Here is a 25,202-nt window from a genome sequence, read left to right on the forward strand (position 1 = left end):
TATTTTTTTCTATTTCCAGATGCAACCATGACAGACTGTAACTCACTGAACACAGCCTTTGCAGTGCTTCTTGTCTCTTTATGTGGAGTGGCAGATGTGTTGAGATTAGGTGAGCTGGTTATTATTTTGATAAATGTGACCTGTTCTGTCAAAATCAGACTTTTCTGGGCATAAGGTCAAAAATGAGATTTTTGCATATTGTTGAAATATGTACATTTTCCTTTTAAAAGGTGGTTAAATTTTTGAAACCGGTCATTCCTGGGCAAAGTTATGCTATTTTGAAGTTCATTGTGTTGAAAAGTAGAAAACGGAGAAAATGGCCACAAACGTCACGAAACAGACATTTCTTTAACTGATACCGAAACAATTACATCATCAACAATACTATATTTAGAGTTCAAATTATGGTTTCAAACTTTTATAGTATATTTTAGACATGTTCAGGATTACAAATATGCAAAAATTAGAAAATCGAAAAAGAATCACCCCCACAGCGTGTTTTGGCCCTATCTCAACTTCAACCTCTGCCCAGAAGCATCTGCTTTTGACAGAACAGGTCACAAATTTGGAAATTACTTGTACAATGTACATGTGTATGTGCCTCATCAGATCCATTTTTTCAAGCTTTCAGTTTGAACAAAGGTCAAAAGATTTTTTTCAATCTAGAGTGATGAAAACCGAAAAATCAATGTTGATTGTCCTTATAATATTAACATGTAGGCCTACACTTCTAATGGGAGACTTTTGAGATGTTGGTGGCAGCAAACGCTTTGGTCCTTTTCAATTGTTTACGTCATGTTTAAGCAAAAGGAGCGCATGCTCAATATGACGCAACCGGTGTGTTTGCTGCCACCAACGTTTCAAAAGTTTCCCATTCCTTTGGGGTAAACAAGTTCTGTGGAGCATAGATTTAAACATCTTGGTGTGTGTAGTGCGTATGAATGTCAGACAACTCGACCGTTGAGACAACTCGACCGTTGAGACAACTCGACCGTTGAGACAACTCGACCGTTGAGACAACTCGACCATTGAGACAACTCGACCGTTGAGACAACTCGACCGTTGAGACAACTCGACCGTTGAGACAACTCGACCTGGGACAGTTTGACCGTTGAGACAACTCGACCTGGGCAGTTTGACCGTTGAGACAACTCGACCTGGGCAGTTTGACCGTTAAGACAACTCCACCTGGGACAACCCGACCCTTGAGACAACTCGACTTGGGACAGCTCAACCTTTGAGACAACTCGACCGTTCAGACAACTCGACCGTTCAGACAACTCGACCGTTCAGACAACTCGACCGTGGAGACAACTCGACCGTGGAGACAACTCGACCGTTAAGACAACTTGACCTGGGACAACTCGACTGTTGAGACAACTCGACTCGGGACAGTTTGACCGTTGAGACAACTCCACCTGGGACAACCCGACCCTTGAGACAACACGACTCGGGACAGCTCGACCTTTGAGACTACTCGACCGTTGAGACAACTCGACCGTTGAGACAACTCGACCTGGGACAACTCGACTGTTGAGACAGCTCGTCCTTTGAGACAACTCGACCGTTGAGACAACTCAACCGTTGAGACAACTCGACCGTTGAGACAACTCGACCGTTGAGACAACTCGACCGTTGAGACAACTCGACCGTTGAGACAACTCGACCGTTGAGACAACTCGACCGTTGAGACAACTCGACCGTTGAGACAACTCGACCGTTGAGACAACTCGACCGTTGAGACAACTCGACCGTTGAGACAACTCGACCGTTGAGACAACTCGACCGTTGAGACAACTCGACCGTTGAGACAACTCGACCGTTGAGACAACTCGACCGTTGAGACAACTCGACTGTTGAGACAACTCGACCGTTGAGACAACTCGACTGTTGAGACAGCTCGACCTTTGAGACAACTCCACCGTTGAGACAACTCCACCGTTGAGACAACTCGACTGTTGAGACAACTCGACCGTTGAGACAACTTGACCGTTGAGACAACTCGACTTTGTGGAAAAGTATATAAACGTTTCCTCAAAGTTGAGTTGTCCAAAGTCGAGTTGTCTCGTATGTATGCGTGTATATGTACCAGGGGTAAAAAGTCGCATAATCTGTGGGCGCACAGGCCTGGCTAAAACGATGTCACCATGCACGGTACGGCCCATCGACCAGCAAGTGGGCGCGCAGGCCCAGCAAAAGCAATGTCACCGTGCACGGTGCGGCCTCGTGGCCACATTGACTGGCAAAAGTGGGCACACAGGCCCGGCAAAAACAATGCGGGACAACACGCTGCGCTATATCAGCTCTGCAGCAAAAGGCAGATATCTAAAGTGCCTCGTACTTTATATGGTTTTTGAACCCTAGTTTTCAATCACTCTATACTATCCCAGGCTCAATGCCTCGCCCCCCCCCCCAAAAAAAAACCCCAACATAGGAGTCAACTTGTTTCAATGAGCGATTTGTCTCAGCGGACGACTTGTCTTTCCGTTTAACGCACATACGGTCGAGTTGTCTCAACGGTTGAGTTGTCTCAACGGTTGAGTTGTCTCAATTGTGGAGTTGTCTCGAGTCCAGTTGTCACAATGGTCAACTTGTCTGACCCCCCTGCGTACAATGTACGGTTAGTACCGGAGGTAAACCACAGGTACCTGAAAGAAAAACTCCAACTCCGAAATTCAAATCCGGGAAGTTGTCTGATGAAGGGCTTCGTAGCTTCACGGTGTAAACTGCATCTTTTGCAAGCATCATCTGTCCCTTGTTAAAATGCAAAAAAAAACCCCAAAAAAAACAGACAAACAAACAAAACCCATGTAAACTATCTGTTTGGTTTCCATGTAGCCTGATGTTCATTTTGAAAATTACCCTCAAATTGCACTCAAACAGTTTCGTTTTCATTGTCTTAGAAGTAACTAAGTTCATGTATTTTGTATGCTTGACAAAAGATTTTGACTTGTACTGAGCCAACAAATGCTTTGTTGAATTAATGTACTCCACATCGGTACAACACTATGTCCAATGTCTCAGAATGTGGATTGGGTAATTATATATTTTCTGGAATCTGTCTTAGTGTCTGGGTCCTGCCAGTCATCCGTTTGTATGAATGGAGGTTCATGCATCTCATATCAAGTGTCTACCACTGCCACTGCCAACATAACTCAGGAAGCGTGCTTATGTCCAGAGGCATTTACTGGTCAGCATTGCGAAGGTGAGTAGTGGTCTTACAGTGTGGGATAGCGTTTGGGGGCAGAGGATGAAATTAAAATTAGACAAAAATCGGAGAACGAGGCAGAAAAATTTGGCCAAGAAAGCTTGACGGTTCACCCTTATCGAATACCATAGAAGTTCCATTGCCATCACCTCCATGTGCTTTAACCCCTTAAGGACGGGGTGTAATGGGGACATTCCTCCACACATAGAGCAAGTGGCCCGCATGACTGCACAGCCTTTGTGTGGTAGCGGGACTGCACAAAAGCAGCAGCTGTGGAACTACCCACTAGCCGTGTGCCACGGCATACCACAGCTGGCAACTGCATTCCAATGAGGATTAGCGGCCGCGGCCATGACCGCTTCCTGTACGCTTGGGGTTAAATTATCCTGGTGCAACACAGATCAAGTTAAGAACTCATTCTTTAACCAGTTTGCACAGGGATTATTTTGACATTGACTGGACCCGGGATTGTTTTTAATGAACCTCGATGCCAGATGGGTTCAGGCCGTTATCTGCGGGTAGCACACCCTGTTATTTCTGACCTCGCTCGCTGCGAGCGGGTTGCAGACGGATATTTCCGGCCTTGCTCACTGCGTGTTGATCCGTCATCCATTCCGAATACCACAAAACCTTTACGTGTATACACGTCATCCGACGTGAACTAGTTAACAGATCAATTATAGACTGGAACCATTTTTAAAGAAAACCTTGTTTCAAGCCGACTCGGTAGAGAGGTTTAAAACTCTCCTCGGCCATGGACCTCACTCAGTGTAACATCCCAGAGTGCACCCTCTCTCTCTGTTGCGTTAATGCCTGGATACAGGTTTCTGCAACGCACCTTAGATACAGATACAGAAACAGGTGTAAATTGTGATTATCGGGTGCAAACCCCCCCCCCCCTTAAAAACAAAACAAAACAAAACAAACAAACCTTGTTGATTTTGTAGAATTTGGGAGGGTTAACCATCATGTCACTGTTCATTACATAGCTGTCATCTGAAGGCTGTATCTTTCAACGTGTTCTTAAAACCTTCATGCAAACTGATTTTTGGGTTGGACCCTTATTATTCCCCTACTTGGAGCCCTTTCAGCGTAGTACAAAAGCTGAGATGAATTCAGCCTCCCTGAATTTTCGCAAATAAACCTTGGAATTATATTATTTTTTTTCCCCTAAAAAGTTTGAAATATTTCATATTTTCAAAAAAAAAAAAAAAAAAAAAATACATTGACATTTCTGTGTGATTCCTTCTTTAAGAATCAGCAACATACATCTACTTGGAATGGACTGCCTACGCTGTACTGGAAAGTGAGCCGGAGATCCACATATCCGTGTTTCGGTTTGGTGTTTTGGACAGATTCTCAACAGTCGGTAAGTACTACTAATAATAATAATAATAATTTGGGAGGCTAATCATCCTTACTCGCAGCTGGTATGCTGAATTGCGAAGGACGCGGCTACAACGTGGTCGGGCCGCTGGCACGTAAAGGCGCCTATGGCTGCCAGCCACATCGACCCATATATGACCACGGAGCACAGCCTGAGATCGAAAGTGTTTGATTTTTCCGGAGGGAGGAAAACCGGAGGGCCCGGAGAAAAACCCTCGTGGCACAGGAGAGAACCAATGCACAACTCTACTCACACGCGATCCGCGGCCAGGATTCGAACCGTGGTCACCTTGGTGAGAGGCGAGCACTTCATGCACAAGCCACCCATGCCACCCAAACGAGTGTTGGAGTCGAGTCCATCACAAGTCCCTGCAAGTCATCACGAGTCCCTCACAAGTCATCCAGTCCCAATTCAACTCGCGTACCAATTATAACAAACTTAGACAAAAGCTGGAAAGGATGTTGCAACCTGACACCGCTTTTTTCTTCATATCATCTCAATGAAGGTCAGTCATTGCAAAAATGATGATACGACATGAATCTGTGACTGAGAAATATTTAAAATTTTGTTAGGAAATACTTAGAAAATTTTCTTCACTCTCCGTAGACTTTGTACACAGCCGCTGAAGTAGCGTCAGGTTGCAACTTTCTTTCCCAAAGGGCATTCCGTTGTAATTGTTCATCCCCTTTTGCCTGTGACTGTACTTGTGTATGGGCTTTTGATTGGCTTGTGACTGTTTGGGAGGCTAATCATCCTTACTGGCTGAGAAGCTGAATTGCGAAGGACGCGGCTACAACGTGATGGGGCCGCTGGCATGTAAAGGCGCCTTAGGCAACCAGCCACATTGACCCATATATGGGGTCTACCCGATGTTCCCCAATACCGATCGTCCCCGAAATCCTTAGGGTTAGGGTTATATGGTAAGGATTTCGGGGATCATCGGTATTGGGGAACATCGGTATTGGGGAATATAGGTATGCACCTCCCATATATGACCACGGAGCGCCACAGAGATCAAAGGTGTTTGATTTTTTCGGAGGGAGGAAAACCAGAGGGCCCGGAGAAAAACCCTCGTGGCACAGGAGAGAACCAACACACCACATTACTTACATATGTGACCAGCTCCGCAAAAAAGTGAAATGAGTTACATACCGGTACATGGTTGGAAAGCCTACAGTGTAAGCTTTCATTTGGTATATAATAGAGCTCCATTGCCCCTCCCATTTTTTTTTAAATATGACATATTTGCATATTATTACCTCCTTGGAGTTCAAATTACACATCTGAGAAAACAGGCTTTGAAATCTAGCTGGCTTTGTTGTAGAACAACAGAATGATACACACAAAATGGTTGTTTTTTCCAATTTGTTCATCAAAATCAACATTTCTGTGAATGAAACGTGAAACTGTACATGTAGGTATTAAAGATGTCATTCATGACAAAAATGAAAATCACATTTTGACGAAATGGTAGGGTAGGTAGGGAAACTGGAAGCAGAACTGTTTTTGTTTTTTGGCCTGAGCTAAAACTTCATCAGGTTAGTTGTTAAGCGCCTGTCTTCAGATTTTGAGCACTTTGTGGCTTTAAACGAAACAAAATGCACAAAAGACAAATGATATACTCTACCTTTTTAGATGAAGTCGTTTCATGCATGTCCATTTGAAAAGGCAAGTGTTTAACTTACCCCCTGTCTACCTCATGTATTTCAGCATTTCAAACGCAATCTCTGGGTGCCGTCTCAGGCTCGGACTTTGAGAGTTATTTTCAAGTGATAACCTTTGAGCCTGGGGCGCATAACGTGAATGTGACAATCCCGATCATCGATGATTTCGTTGAAGAGGATTCGGAGTCGTTTGCAGTCAGTCTGAAAAGTCCAAGCGGTGCCAGTTTGGAGTATCCGTACGAAACTGCTGTGGTGCACATTCTTGACGATGACTGTGAGTATTGTCTTCCTTTTCGTATTAAAAAAAAAGTTAAAGAGGTTGTGGAATGCTCGAAGACATTTCCGTCATTTTTTGGGTATATGTAGCCTAAGGTGTGATGAAATAAAAACGACTATTGTTTCTGTCATGAAATGAGTACAAAGGTTACTTTTGAGAGCTATTTTTTAGGTCCTGTTTCGAACCGAACGTGCAATTTGTGTAAAAGTCGTCGTTGCGGGGAGCAAACAAAACACAGTCAATCGTGACGTAATAAACAGGACTCGTTTATGCTACTCTGCATCGGGAGTCCTGTTTATTACGTCACGATTTACTGTGTTTTGTTTGCTGTCCGCAACGACGACTTTTACACAAATTGCACGTTCGGGTAGAAACAGGCATGACAGGACTTGAAAAACAGCTCTCAAAAGTACCTTTTGTACTCATTTTATGACAGAAACAATAGTCGTTTTGATTTCATCACACCTTAGGCTACATATACCCGAAAAATGACAGAAATGTCTTCGAGCATTCCACAACCTCTTTAAATTCTAAGCAATTTCAGTCAATGATCGTTATGGACCATTAGCCTATTTCATGAAACAGTGCATAACTTACGTCATGCATCAGACTTATACAACAAACTGATTGCACAGCTTGGCAATAAACTAACAATCATTTTCAGGAAACTTGGCTTATCTGTGCATTTTAAATAATCTAAACATCTTGGATGAGGAAAATAACAGCATTTATGACCGCTGTTTTTGTACAAGTTTGTTTGTTCATGAAACAGCCATTGAATCACGTCCGCCTGCCATTTTAGAACTGATATTTGTCTGAATATCTTTGGAATCTTGCGGCATCTCCAAAACTCTGTCACATGTAAAACAGCAATTCTTTCGCTTCAAACACAAAGCTGTGAGTGTCTTGTAATTGTGTCAACCTTGATGGGTTGTGCGATAACATATCGTTACAGAGCATGTGACTGCATGGCTCATTTCACAGAATAAAAAAAAGTAATAGATGTCGTGTCTAGCATTTTAAATAGATATCCACGACGAGACCCGTTCAAAAGCGCCCGCTGAATGGTCAGAATGTCAAGGTCAAGACGCAGTCTTTTTTAATTAATTACCAAATCAGCTCACATGTAATATCTTAGCATGGGTTTGTTACATAGAATGCCAGTTCCTATATGCACACTGTGCCCTATCTGTGAATGCCAATCGTTGTCAGTTTTCCTGTGATTCCTAACGTTCTATTATCCCATGGATTTTTGTTTCCTCCATCTCTCTATCCTCCACAGCAATGTCACTTCAAGTATTCCCCCTTGAGTCGACAGTCAGAGTCTCTGAGTCGGTGGGGATCATTGGAATTGAGCTGCTGAGGTCGGGACTGATCGACAGGGTCGTCAACGTCAGTAAGTTCATATTATCAAAGTCTTGCAAAAGTCACGGAATCCTGCACAACCCTTCCTTGATGATGTGTAATTTTTGGTGATATGGCAGTCTTCCAGTTTACTAGAGTTCCTCTTTAAAGGCCCTTTAAAATAAAGGGAAAATAAGGCCCTAAAATTACAGCAAAAGCCAATGGCTTTTGCTGTAATTTTCAGAAATGAACTATTTGGGGGGTTAGTATAATAGATCAAATATTGTTACACTGACATGTTTGAAGTTTTGTGTTCGAAAAGGTTGGAAAAAACCAAGGAAAAACAAAAAGATTCAAGTAGTCTGGTTCCCTGACTCCACTAAAGATGAAATGGATAAAAAATACCAGGAAATTGTACGGTAAGGAAACCAGTCTAGCTGGCCTGCACCCTTTCATGAACATGGAACCAATAGCTAGCAAAACAAAATTTAGACTAAAAAAAGAAATGTTGAATTTGGAGCAGTAATTGAAAAATAGTTAGGTTTTTCCAACGGTGGTCGGCCGACCAGCGTTGGAAATGTATACAAATATACCATTTTCTTGAAAATGGCTTCACACCAGGTGCCATAATTTTACAGGATGCTTATAAGCATGTCATTTACCAACATCCTAGTAAAGGTATTTCGTAACAACTTGGTAGTTTTATTTTTCGATGTTTGCAAATGTTGTATTTTCCCTTTAAGCATGTCTGCTTTGTGCTTGTTGCATGATCAATGCACCATTGCGATACCTATTTAGTATAATCCTTTTCTTCCATCCACAGCTGTCAGTCAAATACCTAATAACAGCACCTACGCCCTGGCACGGATGGCCGATTCTGACCTCCTGAGCGACAGGATGCAGTCGTTCAGGCCAGGGGAGCATCAGCTGGTCATTTTCCTCCAGATCAACGACAATGATAAACGGCAGGGGACCAGGGAATTTTCGTTGATGTACCGAGTCCGACAGGACAGCCTCAGGATCGACTTCCAAGACCTCATCAGCATCATCATTGATGACGATGAGAATGCCCTAGCCCGTCCGTCAGGTAAGGGGTAATGGCCATTTAGAAATGGTTGATGTATTGTTCCTTGCACTGCTCATCATGAGGTGAATTTCCCTTTTAAAATCCTGGCCCCTTTTCATACCAGGCTTTCGATGTTTATCTTTGACTGAGCCCAGTAAAACATTATCTGGTTAATAATCACTTATTAAGGCAATTAGTTGCGCCACAGGATGCCAGTCCACAAACAGTACAGGTTGCTTCCTGCTCGGTCTACCTTTTGGAAACCTCATGCACATGTTACATGTATGTACATGCACAGTCCGACCACTTCATGATTTCCGTTGTTTGTGCGTCAATTTCAGTGATCAAAGAAAGAAAACATGGTTTCATTACTCGACAGAAACAAATAATTATTACGTTTGATATTTAACCTGTGAAAAATCTAGGTACATTTAGGCCACTGAAGAATGATTCAGGCATGCCAAGCAAGTCCTTAAGTCAAGTAATACTATTTGTTTCCTGCTGGTGGTAGGCATTCATCTGGTGCTAAACTGCCCTAAGGAGATAAAATCTTGAAATAAGAGAGATCCCAAACCCTGGTACAGTCTTGATGAAATACCCGAATATAAGGCACCTTGTCGGGTTTTCTTTTAACCCTTCGGCGCAGAATCTAGCCCTTTTGGGGACCCAATTTGGTTAATTACCTTGATTAAAAAAAAAAATTCAAACCAATTCTGGTGATCTTCCATCTAATCCTAGCAAGAGACACCCACTACGGATATATGCAGTCACCTTTAGTGTGTGACCCCGGGTCAGGCATATCTGAGCATGACAACCTGGGCTAAGGACCGACGCAATTTCTGCCCATCCGGGGACCCACCATATGCACGCTAACAAAACAACTCAGACGCAATTTCTGCCCACCCGGGGACCCACCATACATGTATACACGTGCACAAACAAGGTCACTTGCGAGTAGACAGTGCACGGCTTGACCACAGACTATGTATACAAATACACCTCCTTAGTCTACAGACATGGCAAGATTGTGTTCATGCGGATACAGTGTTGTGTAGCCTCAAACCGTGGCGCTAAATATTTGGGTTCCCGGGGGACCCCTTGCTGTAAGTGTGTTACTAAATGGGCTTTCTGCATCGGAGGGTTAAAAGGGGATTCATGGTATGATGCACTGGACACACAGTTCCAGAGTTTGCAGTTTGGGATCCAATTGTGCTCCAAGATTAGAAACAAAAAGTCAAATGAGCTTGTTTATTGTGGTTGGCGAGGGACAATCAATCATGCGTGCCCTGCAGCCGAAGCCGGCTAGGCTCACTGGGATTTTGCATAGTTGAAAATAAACAATGCAGGACACAGCTTATTAACTCGACACCTCATCCTTCAAAATCAACCGACACTTCAATGGGATACATGTACATCCTGAAGCCTCCAAAGTTGCCAACACCGCCCAATTTTGGCCAGTTTGTCAGTTTGCCCAAAATGGCCCAAAGTCATGCTGTGAGGCAGGAAAATACTGCTCAGCTGAGTACCAATCACAGACAATTAAAACTACATGACAGTTTGTCTGATTACCAGTTTTTGCTGATCAGATATATTCCATGCTGAGCACGGAAACTCACAAAAGAGATTTTATTTTACTTGAAGTGTAAACTTCCTTTTATTCCAGATTCTCCTACTGTGTCCCCAGGTCAAGCCTATGTGTATTTCGTCGGCCTGCCGTACATCACCAAGGAAAGCGACGGTCCGCTCCAGATACCGATTTTTCGACTCGGCGATCTCAATGTGATGTGCGAGATCGGTCAGTTACAAAAATTACACCAGTGTTGTAGTACTCGTACTCGGTACTCGTACTCGAGTGCTACTCCAGTACTTTTTTAGTAGTACTCGTACTCGTACTCGTACTCAAATGTCAAAGTACTCGTATTCGAAATGACGGTACTCATACTTGGCCAGCAAAGTACTCGTACTTGACATGTCAAAATTGTACTCGACCATCAAAGTACTTGTACTCGAATAGCAGTACTCGGGGAAAAAAATGGTACAGCTTGACTTACCACGGCCTTATTTTATCAGTTTGAAATGGTTGATTGGCTTGTGGAAAAATCGAAGTTTCATGATTTTTCTCTGTGCACGTGCGGACAAACACATGAAACAGCTAGCTGTGAGTGGGTCTGTATATCGGTCTGACTGGGCCTGGGCCAATTATGCACAATGAACCATTTGCCATATGGCTGTATTTGGAAAGTACTCGTACTCGTACTCGGAGACCCGTTCTTGTACTCGGAGGTACAAGTACTCGTACTTGTACTCGGCAACCTAAGTACTCGGCAGTACTTGGTACTCAACTACAACAACAAAAAGTACTCGACTACAAGTGAATTATTATTGTTATTAGTGCACAAGGTACTACATCATTATTACCCCTGCTCATTGGGCCACTGAAACATTCCTAAGACAATCACAGCTCCCTGGGGAGTAGTGCTCGGTGCTGCTTTTTCACTGCAAAAAGAACTAACAACCAATTGTGACTATCTCAACCCTCACAGGTACCCATTTACTCCTGGGTGGAGAGAAGCAACGAGTGGCAAAGCACCAAGCTTACACAAGGGCACGCGCACCTCAGCCCACCGTTTGGTTATGAACCCCTGCACAATCTGCAGAATTACCCACAGATCTTGAGTTCAATGCTCCAAATTATAAGGCCACAACACTCCAGCAATATTAAACATAACACATCCTCAACCGGACGGACAAAAAAAATTTTAAAAAAAGAAAAATGCTAAACTAAAATAAGCCAATTGTTACTCACTCAAGCAAAATAAGTCACGATGAACTCAAAATTTCCGAAATTTGTTCATTTGGGATGAAACGTCTGAAATTCCAAGCAATTTTATGTTGAATTTCAGGCCTGCAAATGAATAGTAGTTAAAATCAAAAACATGTCGGACAATTAAAATTCCAGACACTGTAGGGTTCACTGTGAATTCACAGAAGTTTCAAATTTCACATCATTTCCTTTCTAAGAATTAATGTGGCCTGACGTTGCGAACTTAGCAAGTTCTTCTTCAGAGGCTAAAACAGAAATGACAGAGGTACATACATTAACATGGGGGTGCACACAAACATGCAGGGCTGAAAGAAGAAACACAAAAGGAGGATCATTTCCTTTCAGTAGATTTACCAGAAATCGTCCTTTATCTACCCCAAATTAACACCTGGATGTCAGAAGGACTGTGCAGTTCAGCGGGTATTACTCGTACTTGTCAGACGTTCTGGTAAAATGGACAGAACTGCGTCTTTAGACGCATCGTGGGAAAGGCCTTCTTTCATTGATTTTTCACAATGAAAGCTTGCCAGACAATGCCAGAAAGAATAATTTCACAGGGAGTTTAGTCCCATTGCTATCAATCAATCAATCAAAAAGAGATTTATAAAGCGCCAAAATCAAAATTTGCTCTAAGGCGCTGATGGGGCACCAAAAGAAGAAAATTATTGATGGTACACCTCCTTTAAACCAAGTATGCTGTTCAACAATAATCACGTCAGTTACTTTTTGGATAGCTGCAAATGATGGACTGCCCCTTTAATACTGGTTTTTCATTTCTGTTCCTGTACCGTTTCTTTTCCTTGCAGAGATCTATACTTCCAGTGGGACGGCAATTGACGGTGAGGATTTCATAGGCATCCGAGAGATTATCACGATGGACCCATTTGCAGCATCCACGACAGCTTTTATCTTTATCTATGACGAGCCAGCGATCACAGAAGTGATGGATGAAGTCTTCTATGTCACCATGAATGTTATAGAGGGCGGTGCTCCGGGACGACCCAGTGAGCAGACAGTGGCCGTGATCATCCAAGCTGACATTACGAGTAAGCAACCCTACACATTCATAGATTGTTCAACTGACGCTATTTGACAGTCGGTGTGTGTTCTTATGAGTTGTTCTTTTGGAACCACCTACCCATGCCAGAACGTTCCCGCACCCGCAGAACTGCAATTACTAATAAAAAGTAATTAACAAATAAAAAAAACAAGTGGGTTCCTACTCAATACAACCCACAAAGTTGTGCAAAACTGCCTCTCAGATAGCCAGATTTAAAAGTTAAATCCCAAGCTCTCTGTACAAACTCTGTGCAAGTATACTCATGAAAGCGTCTCAGTATTTCTCGATTGCGACGGCATCATGCACTCTTTCACTCTCTCTCATCGCTCTACCCAGTCGGATGCAGCAGAGAGGTCATAGGTCAAGGGCTGCACAGTTGGACTATCTAGGCGGGGCCTTCCGTTCGTTGGTTTCCAGCCGACAGATGGATTGAAGTGTAGGGAAGAATGAGGATCAGAGAAGTGGAATTCCTACTGCAGAATTTTCGGTTCAGTCTTGGGGAACATCTGAAAAGTGGGAATGCTTTGGAACATTCCAATTGGGAACATGCTGTACAGGTAAGTTGTTCCCACTTGGAAGGGCCCGGGATGCCAGGTATTCCCTCATGGGAACGTTGGTCTGTTCTCATGCACGCTTGCCTCGGGATCATCCTTTTCCAGTTGAGAACATGCTGGGAACGTTCCAACTTTTGAGACGTTCCCTTAGATTGTTATTCTTTTGTTTGTTCACTCCCTTCAGCCACTGCGACTGTGCAGTTTTCGACAGCTTCAGACGTGGCACTGGAGAGTGATGGTGTCATCACCATCAGCGTAGCCAGGCAAGGATTACTGGATCAGCAAATTTCTGTAGGTAAGACAGACATTCACGGTACAAGACTACATGTACATGTAGGCTAACATAGTAAAGCAGCTCCCAGACCAATTTTGGTCCACAGAATATATGGGCTCTCTCACTGGCCCATATGACACAACCTGCATCTGGGCACCGGAAAGTCAGCATGCCCATTGTAGTAGAGATCGTTACCAAGGCAGGTATAAGACAAGCCTTTATAAAGCAATGATGGATAACAAAAACTGAGGGAAAAAAGGCTGAGCCAACATCCATTGCTTGGTTGGCATGATTATGACAACCGTATGGCACGATTATGCTGTTGATAAAGAATTTGCGATAGTTTTATGTGAAACTATAACCACCACCGTCTAGTTTATGATGCAAAACTTGTTTGCCAAACCAGATGCTTGCCTACTGAAAATGGTGGCCAATAATAGGGAAACCAGGTGGCCATGGGGTACTCTGACAAAGCTATGCTTGGAAAATCAGTCACATGTACAATATACAATGCAAAACATTTATGTCTGGTAACCTGTTCATCTTCTGAGCAAATCTTATCCATAGTAAGCGTAATCATTAACTAAAAGCTTGTGCTTGAAATTGGCTCCAGTTGCAGTCTTTAAATTCTGGCAGGAGCTTCTACATGTCATTTGGTGGTCGGTCGGTCTGTCTTTCTGTCTGTCCCAAAAATTGACCAAAAGTACTGTATGGTGCTCCATATGTGCCATTGGCGTCACATTTAACAGGCTTGCAACTTTTCCTCGGATCCACTGATTTCCTCGTTTGTTACTTCACATGAATGCCATTACAAATCGATAATTACTGTACAAAGTCTTAGTTGTTTTGGAATGTCTTTGTTTTCTCTAAATTCCAAGTTGCATGCCTGTTTTAAGCTCTGGAAGGGATCACGTTGATCATTTTCATGGAAGACTCTCATGGAAGACTTCTTGCAACATGGCCAGAGCTTTCTGTGCACTCACACTTGTTTGTTGTTGCATTCCAGTTGTGCTCACACAAGGAGCCACCGCTGAGTCCTCCCTGGATTTCATCCCCATGGAGGGGGTCGTCATCTTCCCACCCCAGTCCGTACTGCAGACCCTTGAGATTGAGATCATAGACGATGTTGAGGTTGAGGACGTGGAGTGGTTTTATGTCACCCTTGGTTCAGTCAGTCAAGGCATGCTGGGTACTCCGGACAGAACCGAGATAATGATCATTGACGATGATGGATCAGGTACCGGTACTTGATTTTGATTAGTTTGATTTGATTTATGAAATTACAAAAATTTGCCGCTCTCCGCACAGGAAGATAAATGGGTACCTGTGAAGGTAGAGACCAGATAGCGCTGATCTCAAGCGGCTGAAAAAAATGTCTTGTGGCCTGATGAACAGAGGTAATAATGTTGAAGGGCTACGGTATACAAATATTGAATGCTTCGAGTGGTGTAGTAAAACTAGCCTCCCGAGGTGATCCATGGACATTCGCCTCGTGAAGTTTTACTTCACCACGAGATAAAGCATTCAATATTTGTTTTTATAACACTTCACCCACAGATTCTGCTTGATTTTAATATTTTAAATTATTTAAATCTTAACACAGTTGAAATAAACTTCAATTTCAATACAAAATTGGTGGAAGATGTATTTCTCTCTTTAAAAACTACCCCTTCACGAAATGTTTGAACCCAAGTCTGCGGCGCGCTCTCTTTGGAATAATACGCGCTACGCACAACGCGCAACACGCACACCAGCATGCATTTGCACACAAATACCACGCCGTGGAAATAGTACTTTGGTTGCTAATGGTATAGTACTTTGGTTGCTATGCGCATAGTACTTTTGGCCGTGCACAGAAAGATAGCAAAATTAGAAAGTAACATGTGACTCGCTCCTGGCCAATCAAGACACAGAATCTGTGGGTGAGGTGTTATAATATTAGACGTTTTCTATAAAATGCCCTATAAGCACCACAATATTATTATAACATTAATAAAATTAATAACATTAATCTTTTCTGTGCAGCTTTTACAGTACCCTCTTCAACTGAGTTCTCTACCACATCGAGTCCAGCAGTGCAAGACTTCATCCTATACATCATCATCGCTGTTGTCGTAGTCGCTGTTCTCGTCGTCATTGTTATCATCGTGATCTTTTACTTGCGCTACCGACGATCGAAAGAGAGACGTCCTCGAAAGTTTGATGAGATCCCCATGGGTAGTAAGCTCTCGGTAGGTAGTGTTGTTAATTCTTTGACTTTGCGTTATTGACGTTCTTTCTTTCGTTTGAAACTGTCCAGATTGTGCAGTTGCACTTTCAAATATTGTGGATATAACTTGGAGTCTGTCAATTATTTGGTTGTACTCTGTAAGTAGGTCTGTTGGTCAGTCAACCATTGAGTCAGTCAGTCAGTCTCAGTCAGTCTGTCAGATTAGTTTGAGAGTTAGTCAGTCAGTTTTAGTTTGTGAATTGTTCAGTTGAATAAATCAGTTTGCAACTTGATTCGTAGTTCAGTTAGTTAAATGCACGATCCTTGCACGGTTACTCACGTTACGAAAATGTAACGTGAGTAACCGATTTTTATGCGTCTTGTGTATCTTACATAACACATTTTTCTGGATGTCATCTTTGGTGCTTAGGTAGGTCTAGGTCATCTCTATCTACCATGGGCATTACAGTTATTGAACCTTTTCAGTATGGTAATTACAGCCCAAGGAAACTCAAAAAGTACATCAAAAATGTAACGTTAGTAACTGTGGAATTGCCCCTTTGCTGTCTGTGCATAGTTCAGGGCTGCCAACTTTAAGTAAGAGCTGATGAGAGTGAGAATTTGGCGATGGAGCTTGGTCAGAACTAATGCGAGCACAAAGCCCTATGACTAAATGCCACCGGACAATTGTTGGATTCTCGACACTCTGTGGTGCAATCTGAGGCAATTTTTGACCACTTTAACCATTTTTTTTTAGTAAAAGATCATCATTAATGTTTTAGTTTTATAGATTTATTTTTTTTAGTGTGAGAAATCCTGTGTGGGCGTGAGAGCGTGAGAATAATCTGAAATGTGTGAGTGTTACGCTCAATGTGTGAGAGTTGGTAGGCTGGATAGTTTTCATCTGAAGCAACGAAATTGCTCAAAACGGTCGGTAGGTCGGTCGATCTGTCAGTCCAAGCATTTCTTGCAACCACGATCTTCATTGTTAATGCTTCCTTTTCAATCCCATCACAGGAAGTTTGAGCCAATGCCCACAATAGTAATAATAATAATAATTACGGAAAATGGGAGACATTCCCATAGACTTGTGCACAAAATTGTTCAAACTTCAATGTGCCCTAACCCAATATTCCCTTGTCCTTTTCCCACGAATTTCGGTTTGTTTACTAATTAAACCACAAGAAACAAATATAATCTAATTGCAACAGCAAAATTTTGCCTCTAAAGGGGGGGCTGTGACATTAGGGAGACATGAAAATGTCTCCCTAATGACCGATGTCTCCCATCATGCGAAGAAATTACGATAACATGTCTCCTTAATGGTACCATTACACGTATATCAATAATATTAATAATAAAAATAATAATAATTTGGCACTTATATTGCGCTTTATACCCAAGGTTTCAGAGCGCTATACAATTATTACCCCTGTTCATCAGGAATGAGACCATTTTCTGCAGCAGCTCGAGATCAGTGCAATTTGGTCTGTACCCTCACAGGTACCCATTTATACTCCTGGGTGGAGAGAGGCAATCATAGTGAAGTGCCTTGCCCAAGCGCACAAGCATCATGCTCCCCGTCAGGGTTTGAACCCACGTACCACGGCACGCGAGTCAACCGTTGGACTACATCGCTATATAAACAGCCCCAATCCTAACATACTCTCTGCGCCAAGTAGCCCTTTCAGTCAATATCAATCAAGCGCCCTTTTTATTCCAGACACAGAAAGTTCGTTCCAATTCCTACCTTAATCGCGGCTCCCCAGTTCCAATCGTAAAAGGCGCCGTCGTCCCGCAGAGAGAAGTGGACCCAGACACCAAGGAATATCCCCGCGAGAAGTTGCGCTTTTACGAGGACGTTGGCAGTGGGGCGTTTGCCACTGTCTTCCGGGCGCAAGCCGTGGGGATACACCGGCCCGGCGTGGTGTCCACCGTGGCAGTCAAAGTTCTCAAAGGTAAAATTCTTTTCAAATTGACCCTTTCCTCAATCAAACAGTACTCATAGACCATCGCTCCGTGTTGTGTGCAAAATGCTTCAGTACCAAATCCGCCAAAATCAACTAAAGGTAAAGGTGAAGGGGCCCGGCGAACCTGTGTTCACGGGAACGGAGTGCCCATCTCTCTTTCTAAGCGATTGGGCCAGACTCGAGTCCATGAAACGCTGCTGTGGGGGGATCGCCACACCTCCACAGCGAGTCTGTTGCCTTCCCAGCATTTATGCCGGTACCCATTTAATTACACCTGGGTTGAGGGGAGTAATTGAGGTAAAGCGCCTTACTCAAGGGCACAACACGCATGGCCACGGCGGGGCTCAATCCCACAACCTCACGAACATGAATCCTGTGCTCCACTGCTAAACCACACGTGCCCACAAATCAACCAAAGTCATCCCAGCGATCAAAATGCATTCGTACCAAATGTGCCAAAATCCACCTAAACCAGAGTGTGGATTTGGGAATGTTACTGTTTATTCTGATGTGTCGGATAGCAATTTGATAAGTGGACATCCATGACTACTACAGGAGACTCAAAGAAATGTAGGTAAAAACCGCATTCAAACTAACGGCTTTAAATTTTCCTGTAAAAGACAAAAAAAAAAAAAATTCTCACCAGCATGCGTGTCACTTGCCCTTTGACACACTCAAAGGAAGAAATCCACAAAGAACGGGGCCCAAAAGGGGGAGTGTGGCAAAGTGGTGCGGGTTTAAATTGACATTTATGATCAGAGGGTCAGGGGTTTGAATTCAGCTGCTGGTCATATGTTGTGTCCTTGGGCAAGCTACTTCACACCAACTTGCCTCTCTCCACCCAGGAGTAATGAAACGGGTACCGGCATAAACTCCAGGAAGAAATCCACACAGAATTACAAGATGAAGATAATAAAAATAAGTACAGGGCCCAAAAAGGAGTGTAGCATCCCGTATCCCATGATGGACTAGCATCCCATTCTGGGGGAATAGAAATGTTCTCAGTTCTTTTCATGCTGTACACTGAAACCGGAGAGAAACCCTGCTTGATGGGCCACAATTGGTTTGTGACAGACCTTTGCGTTTATACAGGGCTCAGAATCCAACATTGCTTTGCTTATTTTCTACCCACAGAGACGGCATCAGAGAGCGATAAGAGTGACTTCCTCAAGGAACTGGCCGTCTTTAAGATGCTGGACCCTCATCCAAACATCATGACCATGCTGGGATGTTGCACGGCTGTTGGTGAGTACTCATTGTTTTGAGTATGATACATATTGTGGGGTACTGTGGTCTATTGGTTACGGTGTTCGACGTGTGTGCTGTGGTATGTGGGTTTGAATCTTGACGGGCAACATGGGTGCCTGTGCTCTTGAGGCACTTTACCATTATTGCTTTGTCCTTCGGATGGGGCGTAAAGCCGTAGGTCCGGTGTGTTGTGTAATGCACGGTAGAGAACCCAGTAACACTTATCGCTAAGAGAGGGGGTTTGCCCCGGTGTTTCTGGCAGTGGCTGCAATATGCACCGCAGCACCTTGTTTACCCTTTATGAAAGGTGCTACATAATGGATCTCACATGTTTCTTATTTATTTACCTGTCTTTACACAATAGACATACATTGTAATTACCAGCACCTTGAGTACCAAATTTGAGTTAATGTATCCAGCCCACACTAAATATTCCTTTATGGCTGTACTCCTAGAACCTCTCTACATCATCCTTGAGTTCATGCCCCATGGTAATCTTCAGGGCTACCTCCAACGGATCCGCACAGGCAAGGAGAAGAGCCACCCAGGGTACCTGGATGCCACCCAGCGCGTCATTCAGCCCGAGGAGGTCTTGAAATTTGCCTCGGAGATTTGCAGGGGCATGGAATATTTGGCATCAAAAGAGGTGAAAGTCTTACATCTTTTTTGAAATTAATCCATTATAAATCATTGAAAGGTAAAGTAGATCATTTGTGCATTTGTTTCGTTTGAAGCAAGTGCTCAAAATCTAAAGACGAGTGCTTAGCAACTAACCTGTTGAGGTTTTAGCTCTCCGAATGTGAATGCTGTATAATTCTAAGAAAACAATATTCTAGGATCTGGATTTCAATTCTAAGGTTGCCAAGTCATATGTGATGCAATTAAGCTACATGAGTCGTTTGTCGACCCTGGTCAATTCTTATTTTTTTACAGATTTGAAAAGAGTACAGTCTCAGCATTACTGCTTTGAAAACCGCATGCTGATACCATCTTCAGTTCAAAAATTATGGAAGTCAGAACACCAAGAGATGTGATGAAGTGATGTGATGAAGTGGCCCTATTTTGGCCTGTATCTCCAAATAAAAATTCCCGACAAACGACTCATTTAGCTTGATCGCATAACATATTTTGAACTGTGAAATCAGCATCCGGAACACGTTCTCGTTCAGCTGACTGCAGCTACGCGATGTCATGCACTGAACCGACAAAAAATAGGAATCGCGCATGTGTGCGTTGTCTCAATGCTTTGCCCAATTATAAACCAAACATGACTGAGGGAAATTTCCAAAAATGCGTCACTCGACTCGGCTCTGGAAGTGACCTTCTATTATTGTTTTCTTCAAAATAAACGTATGCCAGAAAGAATAATTTAAAGGGTGTTCAGTGTCATTACTATCTTTAAACCAAGTAAGCATTTTAATTTAATCAGTTACTTTTTGGATCGCTGCAAATGATCTACTCTACCTTTAAAGGGAATGTACATCATTGGCTTTTGCTGTAATTTTCAGAAGTGAACTATTTGAGGGGTTAGTATAATAGATCAATTATTGTTACACTGACATGTTTGAATTTTAGTGTTCGAAAATGCTGGAAAAACCAAGAAAAAAACTAAAATGTTCAAGTAGTCTGGTTCCCAACTCCGCTAAAGATGAAATGGATCAATTAATAGATGCCGGGAAATTGTAAGTTAAAGGAACCAGTCTAGCTGGCCTGCACCCGTTCATGAATATGTAACCAATAGCAAAAACATTTGGACTGAAAAAAGTGGTAAATTTGGAGCAGTAGTTGAAATACAAATATACCATGTTCTTGAAAATGACTTCACACCAGATGCCATAATTTGACAGGATGCTTTAGACTGTCATTTACCAACATCCTAATAAGGTATTTCGTAAAAACTTGGTACTTGTATTGTTTGATGTTTGCAAATGTTGTATATTCCCTTTCAGGATAATTTTCTCTTCAATTAGTAGAGAAGTCCTGTCCCTCAATGGATACACTGCTGAATAAAAATGTATTGCTTTAATTTTCTTCCCGGCGCAGTGTATTCATCGAGATCTTGCCTGTCGTAATATCTTACTTGCCGAGGACTATGTCTGCAAAGTTTCTGACTTTGGTCTGGCCCGCGAGGTCGAGGGAGAACAGCAGTACGAGATGAAATCAAAGGTATTGCATTGTTTTGTTTAACTTGTTTTCAAATTGTCTGCATATTGAGACCAGGGATTCCAGGTTTGTACTTTACAGTGCTACTGAAGCGTATATGAACCTGTGGAGAGAAGATGAAAGAGAATTGTGTGATGAAAAAAAAAAAAAGGGCCCATGCAATATAATTGTTTTAATACAATGCTTGAAAGTGCACCTTTGTGTCCCATTTAACCTTATTTTCAATTTTCATTTTGCCATTAAGGGCATTTTGTTTGTGTGTTTTTTGTTTTGTTTTTATGCTCATGCCAATTTCCATATTCATGAACAAAAGTGTGATGTCATTTCAGGCAGAAACCTCAATTTTACAGCTATTTCAGTGCCACAATGTGTCAGAATTTTAGATATTATGGTGTTGTATTTTTTGTTTTTGTTTTGTCAAACAGTTTTACATTTGTTCCCAAGTATTAAAGATTCATGTCATGAGCCCTTTAAGGTCAATGGTCTTTCAATTGAAGATGGAGACTACAGACAAGAAATAGAGACACAAGTTAAAACAGAGAGAAAGCTCTTAGAAGTATTAAGGGAAACTGTTCTTGGGATAACCATGGAATCCTGGTCTTAAAGGGATGGACGTTTTTTGGTATTAAACCGCTGCAGGTTGGCGTAGCGGTACTTTGCTCGCCTTCCACCGCTGTGACCCGGGTTCGAATCCCGCCTGGGCCAATATGTGGATTGGGTTTTCAGTCCCTGCCTGATTCCGTGGGTTTTCCCCAGAATATTCTTCTGGGCTTTTCCTCCCACCTCTAAAACTGTAACTTCTTCTCATTGTCTTCTCTCCACAGGTTTCTTCAGGCTTGCGAGCTACAGTGCCTAGGGCGCTTTTGAGGAATCCTTGGTTTCATTACCAGAAATGATTAATAATAATAATAATAATAATAATTATCTTTGTTTTGCCTGGTTTTGTCACTGATTGTTTTATTCAAAAACGCAAGGAGAAATTTGGATGACTGTAACCAAAAATCAAAACCATCTCAACTTGTTTTTTGTGTTAACAAATCATCATGACATTGTGCATTTCCCTGGTTTGCAGGGCAGGGTACCAGTACGTTGGTTGGCTCCCGAGAGTCTACTCCATAACCTGTACACCTCTCAAAGTGATGTCTGGTCGTTCGGTGTACTGATGTGGGAACTGGTCACACTTGGTAAGCATATCAAAATTATTTGTCACAAACTACGTAAAGTGAACAAACTCATGACTTTAAATAGGATGTATTGGTATACATGTATTGGCCTTATTTAAATATGCATATTCATGATGGTTTATTTGATGACATTAAGAATCATACTCTGCGGTGTGAATATTCATCATTGTTGACAGTATATCCTATCCAATCAGAACGTATTTGAATATTCACGATGTGATTTTTATACTTTACAATGCTCTGCGGTGTGAATATTCATCATTGTTGACAGTGTATCCTATCCAATCAGAACGTATTTGAATATTCACAATGTGATTTTTATACTTTACAGGGTTGTTTTCTTTGTTGACCACAACCTTAATTATCCTGCATAATATTCATGACTTTCATCAATTTAATCAAAATTTACCTAATGTACTTAACTGTGTCATGAAATGAAAAACAAAAATGAATATTCATAACAAATTTGCTCAAGGTTTGATCTTGAATCTGATCAGTGAGAAAACAAATGAATGTGCGTGATTGTTTGTCTGGCCTTCCCAGGTTCCCACCCTTATCCAGGCATGTCATCTCAGCAGGTCATTAGCCAAGTCCAGAAGGGTTACCGGCTTCCGAAACCAGAGCACTGCAGCCAAGAAATGTGAGACCAATGTATCTAATATCCAACTATTCACTATCCACCTGAACTAAGCCAAGTATTGGTTTTATTAAATACATATTTACCCAACTTTTGTTGAGTTTTACGCATCAGTTATCTCGGCAAAACAGACATTATGTTCCACTATTTATTTTGTAGCTAGGGTGATAATTGTGCATGGTCTTTACACCCCGTATATAGTCTATGTAATAGACCCTAGCCCTTGCAGAGCTGACCTTGGTGTATGATATGTATAGAGATTCGTCGATTAGTTATGCAACTAAACTGCGTATGACCTCGAGAAACTGACCAATCAGCAGGCGCCTTCTATATGCGCGTAACTCGAGCTCCCCGTGTGCGTTAATTTCACACCCATGATGAATAGCATTTTTGTACAGGTTGTTGTATTACAAAAATGGTGCATCGAAATTGACCAAGCACAATCTTATAGTCCTGATTTCAGAATGAAATGACGTCACGCACGTTTAGTTATATCAGACGTTCCTCCGGAGATGGGCTGCGTGGACTCAGACTAGTGAATGTATTGACTAGATAGAATTCAGCTCTATCTCATGAATAATAATGAGGTGTAGTAATATTTGTTCTGACACGTTGTCAATCTTTATTTTTTTTTCCTTTTCTTCTTGCAGCTATGACATGATGGTGAGTTGTTGGATGGAGGATCCAGAGAAGAGACCCACATTCCAGGGGTTGCGTTTCCGTATCGAGGCTATGCTCAGCGACGCGCAGGTACGGCCTAGAGTACTGCATTGAATTGTTGTACTGCCTTGTACTTTGAACAAGTTCAATCGATGCCATTGGTCCTCATGTTTTAGTATGATACTTACAGTGTATATTTGGCAGTTTAGAAAGTCCAAATTACTGATTTCAAAGGTGTCTTGGTAGCTCAAATCAATATAATTGTACATTCCTCTGCAAGAAGGTACATGTATATCGTCAAAAAGTTGTGATTTTACGCATGTTCAAACTTCAAATAATTAATCTCCATTTCGTCATTTTTTTTTTTTTGAAAGGACTGTTTGGCATTTGAAAGGACTGTTTGGCACAGAATGTATGATTGTGTAGGAGGGTTAAAGAAATGGTTTACCCATATACAGTCGACTCTCGTTAGTACAAACTCTGTTAATACAAAATTCTGGTTATAACAAACATAAAGCCTTGGTCCCGACTGTGCATTTATGTGCACAATGAATGGGACTGATGTTCCTCTTAATACAAAATTCTGATATAACAAACAATTTGCATAGGTCCGAACGAGTTTGTCAGAGCGACATTCGACTGTATATCATTTTCTTTTCTGAAAGGACTTTTTGGCACAGAATGTATGATTGCGTGCGTAGGAGTGTTAAATTAAATGGTTTACCCATATAAACCACATAGGGGAACTGACTACAGAAGTTTCATTCACCGTAGTATAGTAACATTTATTTCAATGATGTCATTCATTACAATTATAGTTTTTCCTACTGTTTGTATTTATTGCAGGGTTACCTGCAGATGGATGGTTTCCGGGAGGATGACTATATCTACATGTCAGTGGGGCAGGTGTCGGATGATGAGGACAGAACGTTGACCTCTGACAACAACCAAGTCATTGAGGAGGATAGCCTTTAGATGGAAGTCACATTCTGGGGTCAGTTTCATGGACATTCAAAAAGGACTTGAATTTAACACTGTTTAAAATATTGATACTGAGAGCCAGTTCCGGTGTGAACTACAGTTAACCATAGTTCTACTAACTTCCCTTGAACACACGATGGTTGGACTTCTCTAGTCGACTATTTGGAACCAGACCACGGGGTTCGGTTCCATCACTGGTTACCAATAGCTGCGCACATCATAACGCACAACAGGGAGCCAGGACCAAGAAGTTTCATGATGATGTTCTGACCATCGTTTGACTAGGGGCGTTAGCACGCTGCTATTAGTGCGCAGGCGTAAGTTACGTCACAAATCAACCACTAGTTGACTCATGGTCCTCGTCCGAACTTGCTCTGAGGTTCAAGTGAGAGGTTGAGAGGTTGCTCTGAGGATCAAGCACGTTGTTATTAGTGTGCAGGCGTAAGTTATGTCACATATCAACCACTAGTTGACTAATTGTCCTTTCCCAAA

At 42.3% G+C, this 25,202-nt stretch overlaps 1 protein-coding gene across 1 annotated transcript; it reads left to right on the plus strand.

Moving 5' to 3' along the window:
- Window positions 1-25,202, plus strand: LOC119735774 (ephrin type-A receptor 1-like). Its single transcript, XM_038209694.1, has 19 exons — window positions 1-109; window positions 3,068-3,205; window positions 4,464-4,577; window positions 6,306-6,533; window positions 7,819-7,932; window positions 8,704-8,967; window positions 10,610-10,741; window positions 12,577-12,816; window positions 13,569-13,679; window positions 14,665-14,895; window positions 15,684-15,889; window positions 17,591-17,825; window positions 18,972-19,082; window positions 19,541-19,731; window positions 21,129-21,251; window positions 22,321-22,432; window positions 22,976-23,072; window positions 23,720-23,819; window positions 24,576-25,202. Exons 1-19 carry the CDS (start codon window positions 28-30, stop codon window positions 24,702-24,704), a joined length of 2,958 nt encoding a protein of 985 aa, XP_038065622.1. The 5' UTR covers window positions 1-27; the 3' UTR covers window positions 24,705-25,202.

The sequence above is a fragment of the Patiria miniata genome, unplaced genomic scaffold (assembly GCF_015706575.1).
Source record: "Patiria miniata isolate m_02_andy unplaced genomic scaffold, ASM1570657v1 HiC_scaffold_29, whole genome shotgun sequence".
Classification (NCBI taxonomy): Eukaryota; Metazoa; Echinodermata; class Asteroidea; order Valvatida; family Asterinidae; genus Patiria; species Patiria miniata.

What these genes read in the sequence shown, in the direction of transcription:
- LOC119735774 (XM_038209694.1), top strand. Translation starts at nt 28, where the DNA reads ATGACAGACTGTAACTCACTGAACACAGCCTTTGCAGTGCTTCTTGTC. An exon ending in TACTGGTCAGCATTGCGAAG is followed by an intron (nt 3,206 to 4,463) that starts GTGAGTAGTGGT and finishes TCCTTCTTTAAG; the next exon opens with AATCAGCAACATACATCTAC. An exon ending in GAGCACTGCAGCCAAGAAAT is followed by an intron (nt 23,073 to 23,719) that starts GTGAGACCAATG and finishes TTCTTCTTGCAG; the next exon opens with CTATGACATGATGGTGAGTT.